Source organism: Solanum stenotomum, chromosome 6 (assembly GCF_019186545.1).
Source record: "Solanum stenotomum isolate F172 chromosome 6, ASM1918654v1, whole genome shotgun sequence".
Classification (NCBI taxonomy): Eukaryota; Viridiplantae; Streptophyta; class Magnoliopsida; order Solanales; family Solanaceae; genus Solanum; species Solanum stenotomum.
The window spans coordinates 47,270,377-47,291,778 of record NC_064287.1 but is presented as its reverse complement, the minus strand read 5'-3'; the positions used below and the strand labels follow the sequence as shown (position 1 = coordinate 47,291,778).

Sequence of the window (21,402 nt, the reverse complement as noted above, 5' to 3'; positions counted from 1 at the left end):
GGATGTGGAAGTTAGACTTGTCCCACAAACAATTTCCAAGCAAAATAGTTTCAAGTTTGTACTCCAGGGTAATTGGGACATGATGATGTCAAATTCACCGGATTGGGAAGGCATGGATAAAATGAAAGTTTGCTTCTGGAGTCTTGATGCACTTGAGTCAAGGGTCTATCAGAAATAATATTTCTATTATGTATATTTTATCCTTCCCAAACTCCACTTGATAAAATTTTGCTTAATATGTTCATTGGTAGGAAAAAGATAAGTAGTACTTAATCAATCCGTTCCCATAATATTAAAATATGAATGTTCCTGGATGTTTCCTATGAGCAGTAATTATCAAGGTGAATTGTTTGTTGATTCACAGTTTTGAACTTTAATTTTATTTCTTTCATCTAACTTTCTATTTTTGTAGTGAGTTATTTCATATTTATGTATTTATCTTTCAATTTTAGAAGTTCTTAACTTATATTATCAGATCTTTGTGGTATTTCAATTGTATTATTCTGCATTTACATTATTCAGCACATTTATTATGACTTATAATTATTTATAGTTATTTATGTTTACTTTATGTACGTTATTAGTGAGAATGAATTAAAATATGAAAATGATTCATTTGTGTAAACAATTAGTGATCGTATTCACTTTGAGTGGACCCAAGATGCACCACAACTTTCAATAGCTTTGAATTTTATTGTGTTTTAAATCATATGAAAATTTAAGAAGCCTACAAATTGGTCTTTTTCCATCTTGGCTCTTAAATCATTGTGGTTAATTAGTCAATAGTCCATATATATTTCATCAGGACATCCTCCTTAGCTTGTAGAAATTCATTGTACATATTTATTTGATGAATGTGTCAATATCTAAAATGTCAAGAAGCTAAACCATCAACATGTATGCTTATAATATATAAAAAAGATAGTATGAATAAAGATCATATAGCCTTTCTAAGTATGAGAATATTCGAGTGTGGTGTAGTGGTGGAACTACTCTATCATTAGCTGGATGTCTCAAGTTTGAGTATTGAGTATGGAGAAAATTTTGTTGGGAGAGTCATTCCGAATGATGGGCCCTGGAGTGCGCAATTTGAATTTAGTTGAGGCTCTAATGCGGGCTCCGGACACCGAGTGGGAAATAAAAAGAAAAGTGTGAGAATGTCCCATATATATGAACAATAGATATTTGTATAGTAATTTACCAACTGTATAAACAATATTTGGAAAGATCAAACATATCATAAAATGAAAAAAATAAATCTCTTTCGAATGAGACATGAATATTTTGCTCTCTTTAAGGAAAGTGGAAATGATTGAAATTTAAAATCAAGGAGTTGTAATAGTTTTAAAAACTTAAGTATTGTGTTAGGCAATTGAGTAGAAATATCCCTTATAACCATAATTAGATTTCCAATTTTGCATGTTTAGGTAATTCTCAAGAAAAAAAATAGCCTTTAAGTCTTAACTATTTCCTTCGTTTCATTTTATTAGACTTGTATTGACTTAACACTTCATTTAAGAACATATGTATTACACATTTATATTACTAAACTAATCTCATTAATTATATTTTGGAAATCTGAATTTAACTACTAATGCTTAATGTAGTTTTTAGGCTAAGAATAGTACCAAAACAACAACAACATATCAAGTAATTCTACAAGTTCACATAACAATCACTTTTTTTCTTCCTACAAAGGTCATTTAATTATCTTTTCTAGCATAAAAATCGTTTAATTTTGAGTATACTAACACTAAAACCACACAACTAAAAAAATACTAACTTTCCAGTGAATAACTCATTGTTACTTTTTGAGAATATCTAATAAATAAAAGTTCAATTAAAAAGCGTTAACACAATCCATATGAAGAAAGTAAATAACCCTTCATATTTTTCCTTTTTCCCTGCTATTTGAAACATACAAGGTAATTCTTCTATATAACCAAGTCAATTAAATAAATTAATGGAACAATAAAGTATTTTTATATATATATAATATATCAAATTAAAAAAATTCATTACGAGTCAATTGAGTTACATATCAATGACGAGAGAGAGTTGCTCGGATGGTAAGCACCCCTCACTTCCAACCCGAAGTTTGTGAGTTCGAGTCACCAAGGGAGCAAAAAGGGGTAGGAGCTCCTAGGGAGGGTAAAAATAAAATAAAATTACGTATCAATTAAATTTTTAATAAATTAAATGAATTGAATTAATATTAACACATTTAAATGTGAACAGATGAACGGATTAAACAAATTGAGTTAAATTTTGTTACCCCGAATAAAACTTTTGAGTTTGATGCAATCATTGGTTGGCAATTGGCATTGACAACAATAGACTACGCAGCCTTTAACGCCTACCCATCGATAGGTGGATAAAAAAATAGTCCAGTCTAATATTTCGAGTTTTTTATATTTCATAAAAGGGCCACTTTATACATTTATATGGTGCATGAAAAATAAGACAAAAATACTGAAATAATTAATAAAAATCTATTGAGCACTCATTATATAGTATAGTTACTAGAGTATTTTGGGTAGTACTATCATAGTCATTAATGACTGCGTCACAAAAAATCAACATGTGTTTTTGAGAGAAACTATGAATCAAATCATTGGAGAAGCAAAATTGAAGCTCATTTATTTTTTGGCATATATATAAACATGATCTTTAACTTGGTTTCAGCGGATGACTATGCCTTTCAACTTTGAGTATGCACAAGTAGACACTTAAATTTGTATAAAATTGAACAAATAGACACATGTGTCCTACATGACATAATACACGTAGGACACAAAATTGTCATGTAGAGTGTCATGTGTCTATTTGTTCAATTTTATACAATTTTAAGTGCCTATTTATGAACACCCAAAGTTAAATGTCATAATTGCTAGCTGACGCCAAGTTAAATGTCATGTTTATGTATTATGCCTTTATTTTTTCTAATGTTTCTATCTGAATGAATAAAATGGGATATATCATTTTTACATGTATCTTCGTATTCTAATATAAAATATATTGAATTTATGTGAATTCTTTGGTTAATAAATTGGAAAGAAGAATATTTTTTTGATGATCGTGATATTTAGGTCAATTTTCATGCACTCGACTAATTCTAATTTCGACGAGATATATGTCACCTCCTATCAACAATATATAGCAAATAGCTCTGTCCATCAAAGTAATAAGGATTATTTTCTCCTTTCTTTTAGAATTTAAATGGGTTGAAATCTCAATTTTTTTTATAAAAACGTAATGCAACAACTAATATTTTAATTGTTTGCATAAAATAGTTTACTTTTGACTTAACTACAATAAGTGGAATAAAAATTAAATCACATTTTAAAAATGAATCTTAGAATTAAAAACGAACTAAGAAAAATAAAAATGCACCAAAATCAACATATAACAACTTATGGGACATTCGAAGTGTTAATTGAAAAACATAAATAAAAAGAATAAGATAAATAGAAAACAACTTATGGGACATTCGAGTAGTCAGATTCTTCCTTCTTTTTTTCTTTAAGAGGAAATTTTGTGTTTAGTCCCACAAATATAGATAAATTTTGATTTTAATCCTTTTAGTTTTTAATTAAACATAATTAACCTTCAACTAATTAATATATGTACCTTTAATCCTTTCAATCATTAAATTCTCACAAATTCTAATTTCTATTGTTATGTTAGGTATTCAACTTCTTGGTTATGGTGTTCCTTTGGTCATGAATACCCCTATTCTTGTTTGGTATGAAATCGATTATTGTATATTGGAATGTGATTATTATACAATTTCAATTTGTGATGAAACCTTTTCTCTACTTGACTGTAAGGAAGGGGGCATGTATCCTTTTTTTGTGAAGAAAGAGGGCTACTTCACAAGCCGCTGATCATTTTTGTTCTCGCTTAAAATTCTTTTGAAATTATGAAGTTCACAAAATATCACTCCATAACTCTTTTTACTGAATCGCTGACCACATGATAAAAATGTTCTCCTATTTGCTTCGTCAAACCATATGGCCGATTTTTTGCAATTTTCTCTTAGTAGGAAAAAGACGTTATTTCTCAACGGTAAGATGAATTTGTTAAAATCGTATTTGCTATTCCACATTTTAGGATGATGAAATATTCCTAAAAAATAGTTTAAATATTAGTATAAAATGTCCTATAATAAAGAAGCAAAAGTATATAGTCTAATAAAGAGCTAACAGTTAAATTTATCAATAACCGAAGGACTAAACATGCAAATATGCTTATTTCTATTTTTAACTAAATAATATATAAAATTTCCACTTTCCTTCTTCCCTCTCCATTTTAGCACCTCACCAAACTCTCTCTTCTTTGCGTTTTTTCTTTTGACAGATTCACTCAATACAGATCGAAAGATGGCTCTATCAACAAGCCGAGCCATTAACCACATCATGAAGCCGTTATCGGCGGCGGTGTGCGCCACGCGCCGCCTATCATCGGACTCCACCGCCACAATCACCGTGGAGACAAGTCTCCCTTTCACCAGCCACAACATCGATCCTCCTTCCCGCTCCATCGAGACAAGCCCTAAGGAACTCATGACTTTCTTCAAGGACATGACGGAGATGCGTCGGATGGAGATCGCTGCTGATTCTCTCTACAAAGCAAAACTCATCCGCGGATTTTGCCATCTGTATGACGGACAGGAAGCTGTTGCTGTTGGTATGGAAGCTGCAATTACCAAAAAAGACTGTATTATTACTGCTTATAGAGATCATTGTATCTTTCTCGGTCGTGGTGGAACTTTAGTGGAGTCGTTTGCGGAGCTTATGGGAAGGAGAGATGGTTGTTCGAGAGGTAAAGGTGGTTCGATGCATTTTTATAAGAAGGAAAATGGATTTTATGGAGGTCATGGTATTGTTGGTGCTCAGGTTCCTTTAGGGATTGGATTGGCATTTGCACAGAAGTATAAAAAAGAGGATTATGTGACTTTTGCCATGTATGGTGATGGTGCTGCTAATCAAGGGCAATTGTTTGAGGCTTTGAATATGGCTGCATTATGGGATCTTCCTGCAATTCTAGTTTGTGAGAATAACCACTGTAAGAAACGGAATTCTCTTTCAATTAGTAGTAGTAATACTTAAAAAGTCCGAGTTTTTATAATTATTTTAAGTAGCAATACACATTTGATTGATAAGTACACTTGCTTCCACAAGTTCTTGCCTTCATAATCAAAATTGTGTATATGTTGCGAGTGTTTGAGTGTTTTTCTGTAATATTCTGATGGATAGAATGTCCCCATAGCTAATGACTTACAAGTTATAGACTACAATTGGCATTTGATACTGAAAAAATTAAGATTCATCGCCTTCTTTGTTAAGTATGTAATGCGTTGTCACTTCAAATGCTGTTTTGCTGATGTAGATGGAATGGGGACAGCAGAATGGAGGGCTGCAAAAAGTCCAGCTTATTACAAGAGAGGAGATTATGTTCCTGGTCTGAGGGTAATGTGCATCTCCTTTTTGTTGAAGCATATAAGGAGGAATTAGATGATCTTGATTTGTGCTATCTTTTATTTTGGAAGCTGATAGTTAGGTGAATGTGCTAGTAATAGTGTAATACTCAAGTAAACATTTGTTATTAAATCTAGAATAAACTAAAATTGAGTTTCTGACATCCCTTAAGCATGCCCACAGGTTAAAGGTAAATCCTTAAATATCCATGTCAACAAAAGACATCATTATTGTTTTCCAAAATTAACAACTTTCATCCTTCTAATATTCAAAGTTAGAAAACTGAGGAAACTCAAATTTCAGGTGACTTGCACCAGTCTCAATCAGACTTTGAATCAAATGAAACTCGTTTTGACATCCTTTCACCACCAAATAATCTCTTTCTGAAGCCACACTTGTCTGCCATCTTGCATAGTCAAGACCATTTATTGAAGTTTAATCTTTTCAAGTTTATACGTATAGAGGAGGTGTCAGTTTGTCGTAAATAATGGTGATTGCTTTATGATAACCTTGTTCTTGCCTTTGCATTGGTTTCGGACTTTCAGACGACTGAACCAGTGGATCCATCAATTTTCAAGTCAGTAGGAGACAACAAATGTAGTGTCAATAATGACAGTTTCATACTAATGCTTAGGGTCCTCCATCTTTCCTTAGGAATTTCTGTTGTAACGTTAAACTTTCAGCTGATAATATAAAAAGATGCCATTAAACAAATCCAATTCTGCTTTGGCTCTTCGAAAACACAACAAAACAAAAAAACCATGACTGTTATTCTGGTCACCTACTAAGTTTAATGAGAATTGTGCAAATTTCCTATCACTTGCCTCAATGCCTATCTCCTCATTTGACCAACTTGGTTCTCAACTTATCTTAAAAGAAAGAGTTATATTCCTCAGCCAGGCAGCTTATGGAAAAAGATTAGTCCCTTCCCTGATTAATTCTAGGGGTGCGCATCGGTCGGTTCGGTTCGGTTTTAGGTGTTATTGGTTCGGTTTATCGGTTTTCGGTTTGTAAATACTTCAAACCGATAACCAAACCAATAACATATTTCTTATCGGTTTTTGGTTAATCGGTTTATGGTACTTAACGGTTCGGTTTTCGGTTTAACCAATAAGAAAATACTTATATATATTATATACATAATAAGAAAATTTTCAAATAAACCATATGATTTTTCCAGCATTTGGCATGAAAGTAATAATCATAAAAGTAACAATCATTTTTCTTGCAAGTTTAGACACTAGACACATTCAAAGGAAAAAGTGTGAAAGTAACAATTGTTTAACCATTAACAAAAAGTGTGAAAGTAACAATCGTTTAACCATTAACAATAAGACTAGTAAATTTAGTATAGTCTTATTGGGTTATCGGTTTAACCATTAACAAAAATTATAAAACCGGAAACCGAACCAATAACCCAATAAAAAAATTTGCAAAACCGTTTAAAAACCGTTAGCCCAATAACCCAATATCAATAAACCAATAGTGTTTTTTTCGGTTCGGTTTATTGGTTAAATCGGTTTTTGCACACCCCTAATTAATTCTGTCCAGGAAATTCGTTGTCAGCCTCAATGGCATATAGCCATATACATTAGAAGTCCTGTTTTGTTTTTGGTTACGTTTAACCAACTTCTGGTGTTTTAGCTGTAACCTTTTGCTCCAAATTTAAAATGTATCTGTTCTTATAGCTATATCCCACCTTTGAAGACAGATATCTAACATTCTTTATAGTCTTTTTCCACTTTATCCCAGGTTCCAATGTTTCTTCCTAAATTAGTGACTTGCATTTTGAAGTTTGAATCAACTCATCTTTATACTCAGGACAAAGCAGTCTATTTCTCAATTAGGCGTTGAAAGAACCTTCTTTATCACTGTCTTTGCTTAGAACAACTTTACAGATTCGAAATCAACTCATCATGACTTAAACCTTACGTCAATTGGAAACCACACACGAGAAAGAAACAAAGGCAGGAAGGAGTCTCAAAGTCCAAAAAAATGTCCACTTGTTTTTCTAGATGATGATTGGTTAGAAGAATAACAAAGAAGTTTTGGGAATTGAGATGGCTCTAATTCCACGTGTCACTCATGTGTTTTCTAGGTTCTGTTAATTTTTCTAACTTCGTTTAATGGATGGATGAAAATTGTGAATTTTGGAAGATAATAGGGATTTTTTTGTTCACATGGATATTTTAAGGATGTACCTTAACTCGTGGGGATACTTAGGGATGTTTTCGGTCACAGACTCTCTTAAGTCTGTTTAAACTTTAGTATCTTTCCATGGTGAATTAAAGGTAGCTTACAACTATTATACCTTGTCCTTGCCCATTAAGCTCCTGCTTTTGTGCATTGGTTCTAAGGATTCTGCATCTGCTGCATACTTGAGCAAGCAAAAGAATCATTTCCTAGAATTTTTGAAGATAGGTTTTTATTGTAGCCAAGACGTTAAACTCCAGAAAACAATGTATGTCCACTGAATTAAGTGAAAATAACCTTGCAAATACTAGAGAAGTCTCAGTCATTAAAAAAATACCAGAGAAGTCTCCTGAAAATATATATAAGTTGTTTTGACTTGTCTAAAAGGAAAAGAAAAGAAAGAGACGAAGGATGCCTTTTGACTTTTGACAGGAAAAAGGTATCCTTCACTTCGTATGCTATTTTGTGGGGTCGTGGATGCAGTGCTGCATGAGCATGGCACACATCTAGGAGACCTAGAATGTCTAGGTGCGTATGATGCACGTGTTATATTTACCTAGATGGTCCTTCTACTACGATCGAGGTAGTGCTAGATTATGTAGAAGATTGTATTAGTTTTACCGCAGGCAGGCCTAGCAAGAAAAGGAGACGACAGAAAAAACAAAAAGAAGAGAGAGCTTCTCCTGCCACAAAGATGGAGCAGAAATAGAGATTATTATATGAGGATCAATTATTAAATTTCACTTAGTGATGTAGGAAATAAAATATTGATGTTTTGTGACTCCTGTGTTCTTTTTTTTTTATGTTAAACAGGTAGATGGTATGGATGTCTTTGCCGTTAAACAAGCATGCACATTTGCTAAGCAGCACGCCCTCAAGAATGGACCAATTGTAAGCACATATCATGCCTCTTCCCTTCTCTCTCTCTTTTCTGGTAAAGCACATATCATGCCTCGTTCCAGATTAATTTTCAGTAGTAGTTGGCAGTAGTTCTTTTTGTTATGTAATTTCTTATTTGTACATGCCTTGTACGCTGTAAACCATAATGTTTTAGATGCCTCGTGTCAATTATGTACTCTAATAATTTTATAGAAACTGTTAAGAAGAGTGAGCTTTGGCCTAGAAATATTGACAGGAGGAAAGAAGAGGAGAAGAAATAAAAGTGATACTAGAATGAAATTGCAACTGGCGTTACTATTATCTAAATATGTCCTTATTTATCTTTTATATGATTGTTTAATAGAATCCACAAGTACATTGTGATGAATTTTTATACATGAGACAAATTTCAGGAATTTTTAATTGGTAGCAATTATGTTACACTTAACATTTTAATGTTCTTTCAATCTGGTTCAGATTCTTGAAATGGACACCTATAGGTACCATGGTCACTCTATGTCTGATCCTGGAAGCACCTACCGCACTCGTGATGAGATTAGTGGTGTTAGACAGGTCAATACATCCTAGACTTTCTAATACATCTAAGCCTGTGAATGTTGCAGAGAAAATCTTAATAAGATTATCATTAACTTTACAGGAACGTGATCCTGTTGAAAGAATCAGGAGCCTCATATTAGCCCATAATATAGCCACTGAGGCAGAGCTGAAGGTAAAGACTACTTTCTAAAGCTTGTACCCAGGGAAACTATGTTTAGCGTGGCGTTGATCTTGAAAGGACTGCTCAAATCTTTTGTTGGTTTTTGTTCCTTCTCTCCAGGATATTGAGAAAGAAAATAGAAAAGTTGTAGATGAAGCTATTGCTAAAGCAAAGGTGAGGGCGGTGCTTTATCTTCTATTCTTTAGTGATTCTAATTACGGTAACTACTTTCTTAGCTGATTAGTAACTGCTTATACTGTATTCCAGGAGAGCCCCATGCCTGACCCTTCTGAGCTCTTCACCAATGTATATGTGAAAGGGTTTGGAGTTGAGGTATGCAATTGTTCTAATTCATTAGTTCATCTCTTTATATTATTTACTGAAGAGTGTATTGTCTATAAATTGAGTTATACTTGCAAATTTTCTTTAGAAAACGTTATATAGCACTTACGAAATCAGTTGCAACTGAATTCTACCCCCAATCCCCAACATTACAACAAGATGGCGCATTATTTTGTGAAAATTATTATGAATGGAAATCCATCCTTGAAATAAACTTCAGTAAATATGGTCTGGGCCTAGTATTCTGCTGAGAGCACTTTGACTAGCAGTGAACACATTTATTCGTATAACCGTAGATGTCATGTGCTTTAGCATACCCTGTTGTTGTAGTTCATTGTGTTGTGCCTCTTTTATAATTGCTTAAACAATGAGCTAGGGTGACTGTGAGTCTCACTCTCAGATGATCTTCTCTTTTATAAGAGTGGCCCATGGAGTGAAGTTGATGGGGTTGATGATGTAATCCGATCATTGAATATAGAGGACACCTTGGTAAAAACTAATGACTTTTAAAAGAAAATCCCTGAACCAAGGAAGTATTACTTTGCAAGCTTTATGGAAACCAGCTCACACAAAGGGATCAGTTTTTGTGTCAATAGTCGCTTTGGCATTACTTTCCATTTGACAGTATATTGAGAAGAGATAAACTCTTGGTAACCAGAGTAAGCATCCTCGGCTTGAATTTTTTTTAGTCACTGGTCCTTGCCTGGTATTCTTCTGAGAGTACTTCCACTAGTGATAAACACATTTATTCATTTAGATATCCAGAGTTGCCATGTGCTAAAGTACCCCGTTCTTGTCAAATTGCCATTGTGTTGTGCCTCTTCTGTAGCTGGATACTAAATGAGGTACAGCGACTTGGGAGTTTGACATGATTTTATCTTTTATAAGAGTGGCCTGTGAGGACCTCAGTAAAAACTTTTGCTTTTTTTTTTTTGAAAAAAAATAAAATTCCCAAACAAACGAAGAACTCTTTTGATCTTTATGGAGGCTAGCCCAATTGCAGTTATTCTGTCAATACTTGTTGGCCTTACCATCGAGTTGACAGAATATTGGGAAGGCAAGCTCTTGATAACTGTAGCAGTAGCGCAGCATGCTGTGCGCTTGATAATATTTTAATCACTGTTACTATAGTGTGATAGAGTCAATAGGAATGTGGTTAGGTTATTCTCATTGCTTTCTATTTCTCTGGTAAAATGTTGTGTGTGAGCATGTTAATGGCATGAAGAACACGGTGAGACTAAAGAAGAATTACAAACTATTGGGACTGCTAATCTAAGTTTTATGGTATGAAGAGATAGGAGATGCTTCAAACTATAAACTCTCTCTATATTTTTGTGGATCAACCATCTAGTTAGTTGAGAGTATCAGTGGAAGTGTGCTGCTTTGCTGTTCGTAGATCTTCAATGTTACGAAGTGTTTGATTTTTCATTTGTAATGTTAGCTGTGTATAGTTAGAAGGATGCAGATAGGACAATGTGCAGTTAAGCAAGTGCCAAATAGATTTTGTTCTTGAATACCAAGAGATATTTGGAATTTTGTTAAGGTTTGTTTGCACAGTGTGTCCAAATCAGATCATGTGGTAGGATCCCTCCATTACTCTCCATACTAGATACTGATATGGTGGTTGTTGCCTTGAGTGGACTTTTATTAATTACTTATAAAAGCAGTTGAGACGATATTGTAGCAATATGTTAATTTTATTATATGAGGTGTAAGGATTATGTGGTCCAAGGTTATCTAATAACTAAATCACAGGAACCTTTTCCTTTATTAATTAGTCTATTAACTATCAGAAGGTATCTAAACTTTTTTCCTGAGAGACCCGTCCCGTCCCGTTCCCAGCTACATAAATAGCAGCTGGTTCCTTCTAATATGCTTCATTTGGTCAAATCTCAGACGTTGGCTTTAGTGTTCTGTAATTCTTTAGCTTTAGTGATTGCAGTAGCTTGTTGCATGATCACTTGAGTGATTTTTGTTGCATTCCCTTGGAAAGTATTCAAAGCATTTATATGGGCATCTCAACTCCAAATCACCTACTTAAAGCTAAATGCTTACTCAATCCATTTTGCGGGACAAAGTTGTCCCCACTCCCTAGTAATTACTACTGGACATTTTTTGGAGTTTGTTAGCACTCTTGTTTTAGATGGAGTCAGTATATTTGGGCTAGCAATTCCTTTTATTTTTGTTCCTTGTAACTATGCATCTTCTTGATGCCCTTCTGCTTTTTTTAATGAAACACCTTCATCAAAAAGTGATAGCTTTAGGATATTGAACTATGGAAAGAGTGGTTAAGTTTGTAGAGGTAATCCTAGTTCTTTGCAGCTCCAATTTTTATACATAATATCACTTGAAACAATACAACTATCCGAACAGTGAACGGAAGAACAACCTACAAGGCTACAACCAGAATATGTCTCGTTAAGGAGCAATTATATTCTGGGTGAAATACTCTAGGTGTAGAATATTAGATGGCTTCAACTGATCAGTGTGTGTTATTTTTCAGGCCTATGGAGCAGATAGGAAGGAACTCAGAGCTACACTTCCCTGAGGGCTGTGCTTGATTTTTTGATCACCTTTTCATACGCACACGAGATAAAGCTATAAGTACAACAAATAATTGTGATGGTAAAATGATTGGGCTTCATCAAGCATAGTGACTGAAATGGTTTGTCTTAAATGTAGGAAATTCCCCCTTGTTAATGTTTCCTTTCTCTTACTGTAAGCATAATTCTCGTGTATTTCCCGTTTTCCTCTATTCTTCTTCTTAGATGGTAATAAATTTAAGTGTAGCACAACTACACGGTGTTTTGATCAGCTTGAGTAGTTTTTACATTCATATCACCATTTTACCTCATTACTTGAGCTGATGGTCTTTCAGAAATAGTCTATCTACCTCCTAGAGGTCAGGGTACACTCTACCTTCCCCATACTTTACAAGAGGTAGGGGATGAGGCCAGGGTACACTCTACCTTCCCCATACTTGTGAGATTATACTAGGTATATTGTTGTTATCACCATTTTACCTAATTGCATCACTCACTGTAGATTGCGAAAAACGTGTTCACATTGGGTGGTTGCATCAATACACATGTAGAAGGATGAACTCTTGAAATAAACATTCATCCCCGATTTTGTTCAGAACTTTTTCAAAGTATCAAGATATGAACACTCACTAAGCATATCTTGCTCATATTTTCACAATGAACTTATCTTCTTCGAAATTTATTCATTCAACTTGAAAATTATGTCACACATTGCTACAAGTCATAAATCACATACAAAAGTTATAGGAAAGGTTAAGGTGGTGAAAATAGGTAAATTTCATTCAAGTGTCTGACTAAACTTTTAAGAAACATTGTATCTTAATGACTCACAAGTCACCAATAGTATATAGAGTAGGTAGTAAAGGTACAAATATGGGAATTAGGAGACAAAAAATTAGCTGAATGCTAGGTACTAGACACTGGATAAAGAGTGAAAAAAAAAAAGCAATTTTCCAGCTCACTTTAAACTTTTAAGCATTTCAATATATATTCCCCTCGTGGGGCACCATATTTAAATGCAGCCAAACAAAAACGTCTGAACACTGACAGGTATCTATCTGTCCACCAATAAATAACTATGCCCATTTCACTCAATTTAAAATACATTTGCATCACCATTTCATCATCCATCAAAATCTGTGTGCTTTGTAAATTTTTTACAATGGATTAGATTAGTTTATCTTGCTTGTCTTTCGAAAATAACTTTTCTACATTCATAAGATAGTGGTAAGGTATGTATATTCTACTTTTTCCATATCTCACTTGATATATTGTTGTTGTTATTACTTTTTTACGTGATATATTTAAAATCTCGTAAGCTTTAAATTCTTTTTATTAAATTTTGTATCAAATTAAACGGAGAGAGTACTGTGCTATCCACAGGTCTGCTTCTCACAGTTTGGTAAAAATAAAGAAAGGCAAAATGACACATGTTCAGAGAATCCCATGCTTGTTCACTATTCTATCAATAGCTCTTCTCCAAAACCCAATTCACCGACCCATCATTTTCCTGTGTACTCTGTTTGTAATTTATACTGCTCAGGTTTCCAAGATTGAATATAAAGAGTTTATAAAGGATTATATCCACCTAACACATTACCTTTAGCGGTCGTTTGATAACTAGTAAAGAAGCAACTTATTTATGTATTAGTTTCTGTATAAGTTATGTAGCGTTTGATAGTTAGGAGGAGATTTGTATGGGAATTGAAAGTGAAATGAGTAACTAATATCCGAATAATTAATATATATATATATATATATAACAATATGAGAGAACTTTATGTTACATGTAGGATAACAAAAAAGTACCACATCCAGAAAAAGGATAAATAAATCTTAGTATAAGTTTTTTAGTTTTCATTTTAGAATTATGTAATTAAGAAACTCTTCCCTTTTTAAAGGGTTTTTTGTGATATTTTCAGTTTTAGAGTATATATTAACTTATATTTTCTTTTCTAGCGTTTTGATGGTATCTACAATTTGTTTAATAACATTTTGGTGAAATTGTAAAACTATACAATTTTGTCGGAAAAGAGCTCTATATAACACATTTATTTAGTTATTTTCGTCTGATTTCTTCAAGACATTTCCCACTACTTAGCGATGGATATAAATTATGTTGTGTTACGTGTACGTGAGATATTAATCAGTTATATAATTAGATATATTTAGACGTGTAAAGATATTTATAAGGACTTTGTATTCATGGGACCTCAAAAAATCAGACAATCGTTGTGGGTGAAAATACCCTGAGATGAAGGGATCTATGAGATTTCTCATAAGATTTGGATAATTCTTTTTCTTTTAAATTATTTTCTATGGCTTAAATTAAGCCGAAGATCAAATTTGATACATCTCATTCATTTGATAAAACCAATCAAACGATAAAAATTAATATCGATATAATTAATCTTAACATTATTAATATACCGTATATTCTATACATGACCTAACTTCGTGCCTAGATATATGACCAAGCAAAGTGACTGACTTTTTTCTTTTTTTATTATTCTTTTTTAGTTGCTAAATTTTGAAATAGTGAAAAGTTTCAACTATTTCATGTGCCCCATGTTGATTAATTAATATTATTACTATGATTTTAGTTAAAATAATTCGTTAAACGATGTCTTGAACATAACAAAACTTGTTAAAAGTAGTGGTTATATAATCTAATAATAACATGTTGGTACCCAAAATCTGAAGCAACCCATTTTAAAATTATATACCTTCTCTGTAATTCCAACTTCCTCTTTTATTATATGGTATATATTTCTTTAATAATATACATAATCGTGCAGTGAAATTTCTGCCTGTTCAACACAATTAAATATTAGGATTCTTTTTTGAAAATAAAAATAGTGATAGTTTGAACCGTAATAATCGAACATACTGATAATTATAAAATGTATCGAGTGAATTGTTGTAGAATAGTCATTGTATATATCATGATATAACAATAGATACAAAGTGAATTGTCGTAGCATTAATACTGTGTAAACTATCGTATCAGAGTGAATGAACATTGATACAGAACAAATTTCAAAAATTATTGCAATAGGAAATCTCACTATGTTTGATAATTTATTAAACTCTCATCATATTTGATTAAAAAAAAATATTGTTTAAAGAGAACATCATGAAATATTGACTTCAAAAATAATCTTGACTATTTTAGTATTTAGCAGTGTAATAGAAAGTTCTAGTTGTAGAATAAATAAATTAATAAATATAGATCTAGTAAAATTAGATTTAGAGGTTGGCATGTCTCATTATTTTTTTACTTATTAAATAGAAAAAAGAGGATCCACCTAAAAAAACATCTAGACAAAATCAGGTGGATATATTTGTCAAAAAGGGAAATTAATAATTACTACAATATGTTAAATTAATGTGTGACATGTTTCAATTTTGGTCCTTTACACTTTGTTTGGATCATTGTTACCCATTATTTCATAATGTATTGTATTGTATTGTACTCTATTGTACTCTATTGTATGATATATACAATGTTTGGCTAGATTGTATTGTTTGTTGTTGTTTAATAACATTTTAATTGTTTGGTTTGATTGTATCGTACTGTATTGTAATTTATAAATTTACTAAAATATCCTTAATTATTCTAGGGTAGGAGGTTTGATTAGAATTAAATGATATAAGGTAAAGGGTAAAATAGTATTTTGAAATATTATGTAAAGATATAATTGGAAAAAGAAATTAAGTAACAATGAAACACACCAAATCGGTTGTTCCATAAAATAGGAGTTTTCATTGTTACGTAATAACGAAATTTAACAATACAATATAATACATTTTAAGTAACAATCAAAACAATCATTGTAGGTATAGTAACAATACAATACAATGGATAATAATAATCCAAACAAAGTATTAGTTATGGGCATTGAAATTTAAAGGTCTATTTATTCTCATATATATTGTCCAAATAATATGAGCATTTGATTTTTTCTTTCCTCCTTTTCCCCTAAGTATTAGAGGTGGAGTCCTAAATTCTAGCAAGGGGAAACTAAAAAACCTTTTTTTTTCCTTTTATATATATTTACATAGTATAGTTTTTCAACGAACAAATTCAGATGAATCTGCTTGCAATAAATAGTTTCACTATCGATGAGATCATTTCTTTTTACATAGAGATTGATTCATTATCTATATCATTTTTCTTAAACGATCTTTTTCTGACGGGATAAAAAAAAACATAAAATCAATAAACAATGATACAAAATTATTTTGTAAAATCAATTTCTTCTATACAAAATTTTAAAGACATTGTTTTCTTTCTTTTATCTCATTATTACTTTTCTTTTAAAAAAAAAAAAACACTATTTTAAGTCTAGCATCATGTATTAAAACATGTACTCCATTATCAGACTTAAAAATGGTCACAAGAGCACCGTCCACATATCCATCCACCAAAAATATATAATAGTGTATTCATTTTAATGTAATAGTAGTATTTAGTTGGACAAGAAATAAATAAATATTATTTAAGACAAAATTAAATTATATCATTTTCTAAAAATAATAATATTTAATCGTATCAAAATTCCCAAAAATTGAAATTGTATAAATAACACTTGAGACATTACCTCAACAGACTGTATGGAAAAACTGTCCTAAGTGACACCACTATGTGCTGTAATATTTTGAACTCAGAATATTATTTAGGATAAAACAAAAAATTTAAAATAAATTATTTTAAAATATAAAAATATATATCCTATTTAGAATATACTCCATTATGATAAAGAACCACCAAGGGTTGTGGTGGAGTGGTAAGTACTCTTTCATCCTTAACCAAGAGGTCGCGGGTTCGAGACTCCTTGATATGGAGTTGCCTTTGTTAGGGAGCGTTTTACCCCGATGTTGAACTTCTCGGCGCAAAAAATGCGATGTAAATGCCTTAGTTTAAAGTAAATAATATTAATGATTGCTTTTACGATTTAAAAAAGAAATACTTTATAATCTAAATGAGATCTAGACTTCAAAAAAATGCCATATAGATGACTTATTTTAATACAAATAATATTAGTGATTGTTTTTACGATTCAAAGGAGAAATATGTTATACTCCAAATAAGATCTGCATCTCAAAAGATGTGATGTATACTGTTTATCCTAATATGAATATTAATAATTACTTTCATGTCTTGAAAACTTAAATTACAAACTCAAAAATCGAACTCTCACCAACAAAAAACCATCGTATGAATCACAGTATATGTAAAGTGTGTGATGTCAACATCAAATTACAACTCACATTATTCACTCCCAGCTGTCATCCAGCTGGTCCTTTAAGTTCCCTATATTCCTTTCTTTTCTTCCCCACTCTCTCCACTCTCCAATTTTTATTTAATTTTTCATAATTGTTCCATAATTACATAATGAAATGAGTATTAATATTTTTACTTTTTAGTCAACCAGCTGAAATAATTTCACTCACCTAGTCTTTTCATAATTTGTACTCATTTTGGCTTATTATAAATTTATAATTGTTGGTTTATTGAATTGTTGTGTAGGGTAAAAATCTCTTTTTGTATAATACCCATCAAATATTCTAATTTTGTTTTTATTATTAATCATATGATATTGGAATCCACGATAAAAATATTATATATGGTGAAACTGAAGTTTATGATTTTTTGTCGAAAATTTAATTTGATGTAATAATAATAAGATTCAACTTGTCACGATTCGATTTCTCAAGTCATGATGGCACCTACTATAACCCACAAGTAGGTAAGCCACCCCGTAACCCGAAACAACAAGTAATGGGTCTGAGGGTAGAAACTAAACAAGAGAATGCACACGAGTGTACAAAGAACTAACTAAAGTAATCTATAAGCTAACTACACCTAACTAACAAGTCTCAAAAATTTCCAAAATTAAGCTCACAAAAAGGGTGCGGTAGCAGGTATTTTTTTAAAATTACCTCAAACGGGGACTCCAAATCACTATCCGAGCTCACCAACACGTTGTCCTTGAAAAATCTCACAACTTTGCCTTTTGAATCGCCCAAATCGGTTGAGAGATGAGAGAGTTATGAGGGTTTGAAGTTTGGAAATATTGCTGGTATATCTGCAATAAATATATAATCAATAAAAACAATTATAATATAAGATTTTATTAAAACTTCAGTTTCAATTAGACACATTAATTGTTCGGCCATTCAAATTTAAATATTATGAGTTATAATTTGTTAAAAAGGAACAATTTAACGTATTTATGGTATAAGACTATAAGTTACGTATTTCTCTTTTATTTGTGCAAAATTAATAATAATAATAATAATGACGACGAAAGTTATAAATGTAAATTAATAAATAATAATTATAATAACTAAGACGTGTTATCCACGTAAAGAATGTATTGCAGCCAAATTAGTTTGAAAAATTAGGCAAGTCAAGAATCTTTTAACTCAAATTAATTCACAAGCAAGTAAACATAAAAGTAACATTGAGGCAAAACTAGAGGTTTGAATTAGAAACTTGTTATTTCCTCTATTTTATATTACATGTCTTAATTTATTTACTCATTTACAAAACAAAGATAGAATTAATTAATTTTTATTATTTTTTCTTATATTTTTTTTAAAAGAATACATAAATATTGTAAAGTTTTTCGAAAGTTCCTCTATTGTTAATTTGGTATTGACAGGTAACCACATAATTTTATTTTTAAAAGGAGTTAAAAGGGTAAATTAGTAAAAACATCTTTTCTATTTATGATTTTATTTAATAAATATGTAAAAATAAAATTAAATATATAATATAGAAGAGGATACCTTAAAATTGCAAAATGTCCTTGTAAGATTGAATTCAAGTGATCTCTTAAAATGATATACGTATCTAATTAACTTCTATATGTAAAAAAAAAAGTCCTTCTAAAGCTTGTATGCTTTTTTTTTTTGTTTCAAAATTTTAATAGTGACATCTTAGAATTATATCCATATAAATTATGCTAACATTTATTGTAGTTGGTTTGTTTATTAATAAATATTCAGAATTATTTTAGTCTAAAATTACTATACCAAGATATATGCTAGAAAATAAATACTTATACGTGAAGTAAAGTTTTACCCATGTGATGTTCATACAAAATTATCCTACTTTATTATAATTGAGCTATAAATTGAAGTATATATATCAATCGTATATTATTATAAATATATTTTAAGACATATTTCATTCACTTATCAAGTTGATATATGATGCAAATAAATATTAGTCTAATCTAATTTAGATGCTAAACAATGAAAAATTATAATCGAACCTAACATGTAGTTTTGTCTTCTAACTACCATTTTAAATCCAATGAAAAATCATATTTTTTTAAAAACTACGTGACATACAAATATTTTCACTAAACAAATCCGATAACTGAATTCAAAGATAACTAATACCACAATAAACTACTCCCTTCCATTGGTGGCTCAAGAATAAAGTCATTAAAGAATGTGCTTTAGGCCTTCAAAAAATAAAAGACCTTGAAAAACTTGTTTTTATTATATAATTAGTTATTTTTATATTTTTGTTGTTACATATACCAAGAGCCAGTATGTTAGTCATATATGTAAGTATCTTATTATATAATTTTAAAAAATATTCTTTTTTAAAATGTTGTCGATTTGTTGTAATAGAATACATTAGTTTTTACTCTCAAAAATCTTATTGGAAAATGATAAACATTAGGTAATTTAGTTCAAAGTTATAAAATTATAGTTTTAACTAAAGATTGAAATAAGATTTACAACACACTAAATAAGGGAATAATAACCTTTTGAAAATATTAAATGTGACTTATTATAATACATATAACAGTTTTTTTCCTTCTAATGATCATAATAGAGTTTTTGTTATAACTTGAACTATTAAACTAAAAACTTGATAATAAACCTTAGGTAATTTAGTTCAAAGTTATAAAATATCAAATAAAATTATAGTTTTAACTAAAAATATAAAAATTTGAAACAAGATTTACAACAAACTATATAAGGGAATAATAACTTATTAAAAATATTAAATGTGACTTTATAATACATAGAGTAGTTTTTTTTTAATGATTATAAGAGAGTTTTTGTTATAACTTGAAATATTAAAATAAAAACTTGATATAATTTGGAGAAAGGAGTCTATTCCTATGTCATTATGCAAGAAAATTTATAAACATTTTTAAAAAAAACTAGAAAATACTATTTAACGATATACAATATATAATTTTTCTATCATCATAAATAAAAATGTTTTTTTTTAGATTTTAATTTTGATTGTTTTAAATGATCAGTCCGTAAATTAGTTAAGTTTCTATCTTTCACTAATTAGCATGTACTACAATGTTGGTATTGATTTTATTTTTGTTTATGACAAATTCATATATTATCTTTATAACTTCGTATATAAAAAAAAATTAAAAGAGTGAATTTCAAAATAAAAATACATGACTTTTATCTAAAATATTTATGATATTTATTAAGATTTAACTTTAGGTTAATGATTGTATTGAGCAACTCATGTTCCTTCTATTTGATTTGATACGAAGTTTGAATTTTTTTTTAATATAATTTTAAATTAAATATATGTTAAATATATCAAAATATTATTTAATTTTATAGTATTAAACATGTGACGTAAAAACCCTAAATTAAGAATTACCAAAAAAAAAAACTCTTTTTAAAAAAATAAATAAAAAAACTAAAAATAAGTAAATATAATAAACAACTTTAAATGATGAGAATACTTACCAACTACTAAAACCCTTTACTTTTTTTCATTAACTCATAATCTTTACATATTAGTATTATGTAATTTCCCGTTAAGATCCCTTTTACATTAACACCTTATTTTAGACGGTTAACATACATTTTAGACGGTTAACATACCGTTTCATGAAGTATTATATTTTATTATTTTGATGACTGTAATATATAAATAAATTATATTATTTTCGATCATCACATAAAATTATACAACAATAATTTAAAAGATAAATTTATATAAAAAATTATTAGAGTAGTGATAAATTTATTGTAAAAGATTGAGCAAATAATGAAATATAATAGATATTAAATACTAATAAATTGAAAAAAAGAAAAGAAGAAGATAATAACCGATCACCCTAAATTAATCGCCATGTAAAAAAGATTTTCATTATTGCATAATGATAAATCTAACAATAAATTCAACAATTCAGCATAATATTGAACAACAATCAAAATAAAACATTAATAATCATTC

The 21,402-nt window shown here is 30.3% G+C and overlaps 1 protein-coding gene across 1 annotated transcript; it reads left to right on the top strand.

The window, feature by feature from the left end:
• The first annotated feature begins 4,293 nt into the window (after nucleotides 1–4,293).
• LOC125867847 (pyruvate dehydrogenase E1 component subunit alpha, mitochondrial) lies at nucleotides 4,294–12,426 on the top strand. Its single transcript, XM_049548440.1, has 8 exons — nucleotides 4,294–5,067; nucleotides 5,392–5,471; nucleotides 8,487–8,564; nucleotides 9,030–9,125; nucleotides 9,211–9,282; nucleotides 9,391–9,444; nucleotides 9,538–9,603; nucleotides 12,116–12,426. The coding sequence occupies exons 1-8, from the start codon at nucleotides 4,383–4,385 to the stop codon at nucleotides 12,158–12,160; spliced, it is 1,176 nt and encodes a 391-aa protein (XP_049404397.1). The 5' UTR covers nucleotides 4,294–4,382; the 3' UTR covers nucleotides 12,161–12,426.
• Nucleotides 12,427–21,402: the final 8,976 nt, after the last annotated feature.

Bases quoted from the DNA above. Each gene is read 5' to 3' on its own strand.
- LOC125867847 (XM_049548440.1), top strand. From the start codon at position 4,383: ATGGCTCTATCAACAAGCCGAGCCATTAACCACATCATGAAGCCGTTA. The intron at 5,068-5,391 runs GTAAGAAACGGA...TTGCTGATGTAG, and splicing joins AGTTTGTGAGAATAACCACT to ATGGAATGGGGACAGCAGAA. The intron at 9,604-12,115 runs GTATGCAATTGT...GTTATTTTTCAG, and splicing joins TGAAAGGGTTTGGAGTTGAG to GCCTATGGAGCAGATAGGAA.